We start from the raw sequence: 7844 nt of genomic DNA, 5'->3' as shown, positions 1-7844 counted from the left end.
AGGGCCCCGCGCAGGGGGCGGGCGGGGGAGGGGGCGGCGGCGGCGCGCGCAGCGGGGCGCAGCAGTGAGCCCGGGGTCTCGGTCCCCAGCGGTGATCATGGTGATGCACTCGGTGCTGCTGGGCGGCCAGGAGCAGCGCTGCCTGCTGGAGGCCGCCGAAGAGCTGGGCCTGGCCGACGGCTCCCTGGTCTTCCTGCCCTTCGACACGCTCCACTACTCCCTGTCGCCGGGCCCCGAGGCCTTGGCCGCCCTCGCCAACAGCTCCCAGCTTCGCAGGGCCCACGATGCCGTGCTCACCCTCACGCGTCACTGTCCCCCTGGAGGCAGCGTGATGGACAGCCTGCGCAGGGCCCAGGAGCACCGGGAGCTGCCCTCTGACCTCGATCTGCAGCAGGTAGAGGGACCAGGGAGGAAGGAGAAGGGGAGAGGGGAGGGCGGGGAGAGAGCAGGAGATGCCGGAAAAGGGAGAGGGGCATGGAGGCAATGAGAAGTTTCTAGAATCAGGGGAATCAGAGGAGCATGGAGTCCATGGGAGATGGGAGGATGGAGGCAGTGGGAGAGAGTGACTACCGGCTCTACCCCGTCTGACATTTCCTGCATAACGGAGAGGCTCTGGGCTGGCTTGGGGCATCTTGTACTCAGATTGCTTCCAGATGGAGGCCAGGAGACCTCTCAGGCCCAGATCCAAGCAGGAAAGCCTAGTGGACTCTATACTGTGATGTCTTGCGGTCAGCTTCAAAGTGAACCCACTTCCAACACCACTGGGACATGCAGTCTATAATACACCGCTGGTGTTCTTTTTATTTTTTTTTAATGTTTATTTATGTTTGAGAGAGACAGACAGAGTGTGAGCAGGGGAAGGGCCAAGAGACAGGGAGACACAGAGTATGAAGCAGGCTCCAGGCTCTGAGCTGTCAGCACAGAGCTCGACACAGGACTCGAACTCGCAAACCGTGAGATCATGACCTGAGCCAAAGTTGGACACTCAACGGGCTCAGCCACCCAGGTGCGCCTACACTGCTGGCGTTCTTAAGAGAACAAGGAAGGAGGAAAGGTGCAGATCCAACCTGCACGCCCACTTTAGAGGTGCTCCCTCTGGGGCTTCGTCTGCTGGTCATAACTTTTGGAGAGCCTTGACATCTTGAATGAAAAGCAGAAAGGTCCGTGGGTGGAGCCAGGGGCTTCCGTAATCATTTACATCCACAGCTTACTCCCAACAACAAGCGAATAGCCAGGATTCCCTGAGAATCCAGAATCCCAGATCAGACCATCTAACTCTAGACCATTCTCAGAAAGGGGAGGGGGCTAGGGGCGCCTAGGTGGCTCAGTCAGTTAACTGTCCAATTTTGGCTCAGGTCATGGTCTTTGGTCCATGAGTTCGTGCCCCGTATCGGGCTCTGTGCTGACAGATCGGAGCCTGGGGCCTGCTTCAGATTCTGTGTCTCCCTCTCTGCCCCTCCACCACTCTCTCTCAACAATAAATAAACATTAAAAACATTTTCTTTAAGGGGGAGTGAAATCGATGGGAATTTAGATGTCAGTGTGCAATAAACTAACCACCACAAAAACCCCGCTCTAAGTGCCGCACTTGAGAGAGGGCTGCGAATCAAGGGCGTGAAGGTTGAAGTATTCCCCGCCAATGTCCATAGTGTCCTCGAAGAGGATTTGGAATAGCCAGTGGAAGAAAGGATGGGAATAGTGAATGAGAAGAAAAGAACAAGGCAGTTAGGGACAGTGGTGAGATGGGATGGCGAGCAGGGGGGGGAGTGGTGGAGAAAACCGTCTTCAGTTCGCAGTGACTAGCACAGCCTTCCACCCTTTGATTCCTCTAACCTTCCCCCGTCCACACACACACATCCAGACATCACTTCCTGTCAGTTTTACTTTTTAAAAGTCACTTGAATCCATCTCGTTCTCTATTCTCACTGTCACTGCCCTGGTTCAGGCCGCAGCACCTCTGATCTAAATCCTGAAACAGAACCTCTCACGTGGACTCTGCTTCGATGCTTCCCTGGCCCGGGGCCTTTCTCTACCCAACCATCAAACCTGACAAATCTGACTGTGTCACACTCTTGTTCAGAGCCTCCCAGGGGCTTCCCTCACCCTGGATAGATGAAGGTCTCTTCAAATGGCCTGTCATGTCTCTCACGCCTTCCTCTCTCCCAACGTCCTTGAACTTCAGCCAGACAGAGCTACTTTGGGTTCCCTAAATGTGCCCTTCTCTTTTGCCTCTGCGCTGCTGGGTGTGCTGTTCCCTCTTCCCTGTCCCTCCTCTACCCCACCCCCCCACCCCAGACAATTCTGACTCATCCGTTGAAAGATGGTCACTTCTTCTGGAAGCCTCCTCCTCCTCCCTGTGTCTGCAGCCCCCAATCACCCCTACCCTCACTCATGGCACTACGTTAACATCCCCACCTCCCCAACTAGAAGAAAGATTGCTCGGGACAGGGGCTCTTATCTTGTCCATATCTCAGTATCACGTATTGCTTTACACGGTGGCTGCCACTGCGAGATGGCAACTGGGAAGAATAAGCGTAATAGCCTTGGGGAAAGAAAAGAAGGAAAAATAGAAAATAGAAGCCAAGCAAAAGATAGGAAAGGAGGCTTTTAGGTGAATGAGAGGTAATCATATTAAAAATATAAGCAAGGCAACCGACAGGAACGGAAGAGAGGAGCTTTAGGTGACGGAGAGTACGAATAACCAACGGTGAGAAGAGCCTAGAAACCCGGAATCTTTTCTTCCGGCCTTGGGAAGGCCAGTGGGGAGGAGGGGAGAAAAGACAGCCCATGGGGAGAGGGGAGGAGAGAGCTGGTGGGGCGAGAGGAAGAGAGAGCCAATGGAGAGAGGGGAAAGGAATGAGCCAATGGGGAGTGAGGAGGAAAGAGCCAATGGGGAGAGGGGAAAGGAGTGAGCCAATGGGGAGAGAGGAGGAGAGAGCCAATGGGGAGAGAGGACGACAGATTCAAAGGATAGAGAGAAAGAGCCAATGGGGAGAGAGGAAGGAAGAGCCAATGAGGAGAGGGGAAGGGAGAACAGAGCCAATGGGAGGAGAGGAGGAGAGAGCGCTGAGCTGAGGGATCCCGGAAGCACTAACGAGGTGTGAACCAGGTGTGAACGGTCTGTGCTTCTAGGCACCTATGCAGGAGGGGCTTGAGCACTTGGGAGAAGCAGTGCAAGGCTAGGTGGGCCAGCCGTGACCCAGACCCTGAGCCCCTACTGCCCCCCGCCAGGTGTCCCCACTCTTTGGCACCATCTACGACGCGATCTTCTTGCTGGCGGGGGGTGTGGCGCAAGCGCGGGCAGCCGCGGGGGGCGGCTGGGTGTCCGGAGCAGCGGTGCCCCGCCACATCCAGGACGCCCAGGTCCCCGGCTTCTGCGGCGCCCTGGGAGGGGCCGAGGAGCCCCCGTTTGTGCTACTGGACACGGATGCGGCGGGGGACCAGCTGTTCGCCACATACGTGCTGGACCCAACCCGGGGCTCCCTCCGCTCGGCTGGGACCCCGGTGCATTTCCCTAGAGGGGGAGGAGGACCCGGGCCCGACCCCTCGTGCTGGTTCGAGCCGGACGTCATCTGCAACGGAGGTGAGGGCACGCACCCCAACCTCCCCCCCCCCCAAGGGACGGTCACCGTGGAGCCTCCACTAAGTGGTGAAAGAGTCAGCTCTCGTCCTGGAACTCTTTCCTTCCAGGTCCTTCCTCCGACCCCTGGCTTGTGCAGAACCTGTCTCTTGCCAAGCCCCCAAAGCCTCCTTGGAACCTTCCTAGCGTTCCCAGACGCTCCCTTTCGCACAACCCGTGACCTTTCCCTAGATCCCGTTCTGGGCTCCTGTCCAGCTTTCCCCGAGCCTCCAGGATTTAACGTGACTGCATCCCTCAATAGAGAGGGTGCCTCCCAGTAGCCACGGTCTTCAGCTGCCCCCCCCCTCACTCCCTCTCCAGGAGTGGAGCCCGGCCTCATCTTTATCGGCTTCCTCCTGGTGGCTGGGATGGGGCTGACAGGGGCCTTCCTGGCCCATTTCATGAGGTGAGTATGGGGGCGGGGTAAGTAGGAGATGAACTTGGCTCTCCACCTGCCAGAAATGCATNGGGGGAGTGCCCTGAGGGGCTGGCCGACCAGGGGATGTCTGGTTTGGGGATGACTGCTCTCCCCTGAGCCAACAGTATCCCTTGCTGGCCTCCCATCCTGGACTTGGTCCCTTTTGAGCAGACGACATCCTTTCCCTACTAGGCATCGGCTAATTCACATCCAAATGGTCTCTGGTCCCAACAAGATCATCCTGACTCTGGACGATATCACCTTTCTCCATCCGCAAGGGGGCAGCTCTCGGAAGGTGGGAGAGGCAGGGAGGCAGTTCCCCAAGTGTCCTCACCTGTGTGTGTGTCCGCCTGCCTGGGCCGGCCCTCACCTCCTCCCGGACCTGGGAAGGCCTGGGTTTGGCGCTGGCTCCCTCTCAGGTCTGAGCCCTGGGGGTCGGCACCCTCACGTGCAATGGGAGGACGAGCCCCTGTCCCGGCTGCTTTCCTGCGGCAGCGCAAAGCTCCAAGCAAACCCACTGGTTTGTTTTGGAAACTGTGAAGTGCAGCGCCGTTGGGAAGGACGATGTTGGTATCATCTTCCCTAATTAAGGTTTCTTCCCCTCCCCTCTGTCCTCCCCGGAACTGAGCCCGACCTCAACCCAGGACTCTCAACCCACAGTATATTTTGACCCCTTGCGTTGACCTCTACTCTCCAGGTGGTCCAGGGGAGTCGGTCGAGTCTGGGCGCACACAGCGGGTCAGACGTCCGCAGCTTCCCCAGCCAGCCCTCGGAGAGCGCTAACATTGGCCTCTATGAGGTGAGCCTCACCCCTGCCAGGCCGAGCTCCAATCCTGGAGGTGTGTCATATCCCGCGGGCTCCAGAAAATGGTGATAGGAGCCCAGAACGGGCTCTAGGAAGAGGTCATGGGGTCCCCCAAAGGGGAGCGTACAAGAATCCTTCCTGCCCCAGGATTTTTCTCTTAGCCTTTATCCAGATGAGGGCTCCTCCAAGACCAATCACAGCAGCTCAGAAGCCGGAGGCCTGCCTGGTGGGGGAAGGGGGGGTATGCTGGCACCAGCGTGCAGCCCGATGTGGCCACAAAGCCATCCCCCTCCCCGTAGGGGGCCCCTGGTCCTGCCCCCTCAGTTGATCCAAGACTTCAAGCTACTGAAGGGCAATGGGCCTCCCTGGAAGGGTTGGGGCACCTGGGATGTGGCATCATGGCCACACAAAGGACAGACACTTCCAGGACATGGGTTGCTCAGGACTGGGAGTTCGCCGACGACGGGACTATGCCATCTACAGGCCACAGCAGCCACTTCGCAGGGGAGCACTATTGTCACTGGGAGCAAGTTGTTACTCATTGGAGTGGGCCTGCCCTGTGCCTTGAAGAATCTTCAGTGCCTCTTATCCCGCCCACGAAACACATCTCCCAGTTTGGAAGACGATAAAAAATGTCTCCTATTTATTTCCAAAGGCTCGTTAGGAGTCCCCAGAATTCCCTACGAGTCCGACCAAATCCCTTACCCACAGGCGAGGCCGGCTGCAGAAATCACAGGGTCTAAGGCAGAACGAAACCGAAGGGCGTGGGGCCTGGTGGGACCCCACGGGCCGGCTTCCCACGGGCCAGCCCTGCCCACGGCTGAGGACAGTGAGGCTCAGAGCCTGGAGGGGAACTGCCTGTACGTCACAGTCTCTCATAAAAGCCTGATCTCCCCAGAGACCTGACTCCTAGCACAGTGCTCTCTCAGGACAACAGATGGTGATGGGGGGGCTGTGATTTCAATGGCATTTGTGGTGGGGAGGGCTTGCTCACTAAGGCCGCTGCTGAGTGCGTCTGCGGTGGTGAGGACAGCCATCCAAGGGCGGCTCCCATCCCCCCCAGCTGTGAAGGGGACTGGCAGATGTCAAACCCCTTGCTTCTGAGCTCGGCATCACAGGGAGGATGTGCCCTGAGGCAGGGGCCCGGTGGAAATGTGGTGGCTCTGCAGCACCTCACCTCACGGGGTTTGAAGAAACTGAGTTCACTACTCCCATCTCTGGGGCGCATGGGCGGCTCAGTCAGTTGAGCGTCCAACTCTCGATTTCAGCTCAGGCCATGGTGCGATCGGGCTCCTCGCTGAATGTGGAACCTGCTTAAGATTCTCCCTCCACCCCTCTCCCCTGCTTGTACTCTCCCTCTCTCTGTCTTTCGGAAAACAAAACCGAAAAATACTCCCATCTCTGCTCCAGGGAGACTGGGTTTGGCTGAAGAAATTCCCAGGAGATCAGCACATGGCCATCCGCCCAGCAACTAGGACAGCCTTCTCCAAGGTGAGCGCCGAGTCCATGGCAGGATGTGGGGTGTGGGGCGGCCACCATTTCCTTCCCTCCTTGCCTCCTCTTTGCGGCTGGGTACAGAGGTAGACCCGACTCTAGGAGAGCCCAGCAGGTCTCGGTGGAGGTGCCTTCTCCCAAAGCAGGTGTCTCGTTGTGCTCTCTCATTTTTTAAATGTTTCTTTATTTTTGAGAGAGAGAGAGCATGGGGGGGGGGTGGCAGAGAGAGAGGGAGAAAATTCCAAACAGGCTCCGTCAGTGCAGAGCCCGACGTGGGGCTCGATCCCATGAACCCATGAGATCATGACCTGAGCCGGAACCAAGAGCCTGAACCTTAACCGATGGAGCCCCCCGATTTCCCAAGCATGCTGGGATTGCGAGGGCACCTGTCCTACGGCATGGGCGTGGCTCTGCTGGGACCACTGCTCAGCCCCTGCCTCCCTGCCTCGGGGAGGTCGGGAGTCTCAGGCGTAACCAAGCCAAGCAGTCCTGGGCCCACAGCCATGTGTGGCTTCAGGGAGAACCCGCCTGGCTCCCGGTTACCGGTGCAAGGTTGTCTTTTCCGGTATAACTTGAGACTAAACTGGACTCAGCACCTCAGCAACACCCTTTGACTCACGTGTCTGTTCCGGAGAAAGAAGTTATCTTCTATTATTTTTTTTATTTAAAAAAAATTTTTTTAATGTTTATTTCTGAGAGAGAGAGACAGCGTGAGCAGGGGAGGGTCAGAGAGAGAGGGAGACACAGAATCTGAAGCAGGATCCAGGCTCTGAGCTAGCTGTCAGCACTGAGCCCAATGCGGGGTTCGAACCCTCGAACTGTGAGATCATGACCTGAGCCAAAGTCGGACGCTTAACGGACTGAGCCACCCAGGCGCCACAGTTATCTTCTATTTTCTTCTAGTTTCTTCTATTGGAAGAAAGCCCCCTGCCCCGTGCCCCCATAGACCTTTCCAGTCACCACTTTCACCCCATCTTCCGAGTTCGGACACCCCCAAACCAGACCCGGATAACAGGTCTCCTCCCCACGGTGCTCCCTCTCAGCTCCAGGAGCTACGGCACGAGAACGTGGTCCTCTACCTGGGGCTCTTCCTCGGCGGCGGCTCGGTTGGCCCCGTGGCCCCCGGGGAGCGCATGCTGGCCGTGGTCTCCGAGCACTGTGCCCGGGGCTCCCTCCACGACCTCCTCGCCCAGAGAGACATAAAGCTGGACTGGATGTTCAAGTCCTCCCTCCTCCTGGACCTCATCAAGGTATGGGGATGGGAGGGGGTGCGTGGCCGGCCGGGAGGAGCGGGCAGAGGAGCCGCAGGGCTGAGGTCGCCTCTTACCCGCCCCCCCCTTTCAGGGAATGAGGTATTTGCACCACCGAGGTGTGGCCCACGGGCGCCTTAAGTCCCGGAACTGCGTGGTGGACGGGAGGTTCGTGCTTAAAGTCACCGACCACGGCCAGGGGCGGCTGCTGGAAGCGCAGCGGGTGTTGCCGGAGCCTCCGAGCGCGGAGGGTAGGAT

The 7844-nt window shown here is 58.1% G+C and overlaps 1 protein-coding gene across 1 annotated transcript in view; it reads left to right on the top strand.

Annotated features, from left to right (window-relative positions):
• Positions 1-7844, top strand: part of GUCY2D (guanylate cyclase 2D, retinal) — a 12820-nt gene that overhangs the window by 577 nt on the left and 4399 nt on the right. The window contains 8 exon segments of the mRNA XM_077746737.1: positions 69-394; positions 3232-3583; positions 3941-4025; positions 4230-4332; positions 4735-4836; positions 6253-6333; positions 7380-7586; positions 7681-7837. Of these exon segments, the coding sequence (XP_077602863.1) occupies positions 69-394; positions 3232-3583; positions 3941-4025; positions 4230-4332; positions 4735-4836; positions 6253-6333; positions 7380-7586; positions 7681-7837 (1413 nt within the window).

This window comes from Crocuta crocuta, unplaced genomic scaffold (assembly GCF_008692635.1).
Source record: "Crocuta crocuta isolate KB4526 unplaced genomic scaffold, BGI_CrCroc_1.0 scaffold139, whole genome shotgun sequence".
NCBI classification, from domain to species: Eukaryota; Metazoa; Chordata; class Mammalia; order Carnivora; family Hyaenidae; genus Crocuta; species Crocuta crocuta.
This window is presented reverse-complemented; position numbering and strand designations above follow the sequence as displayed.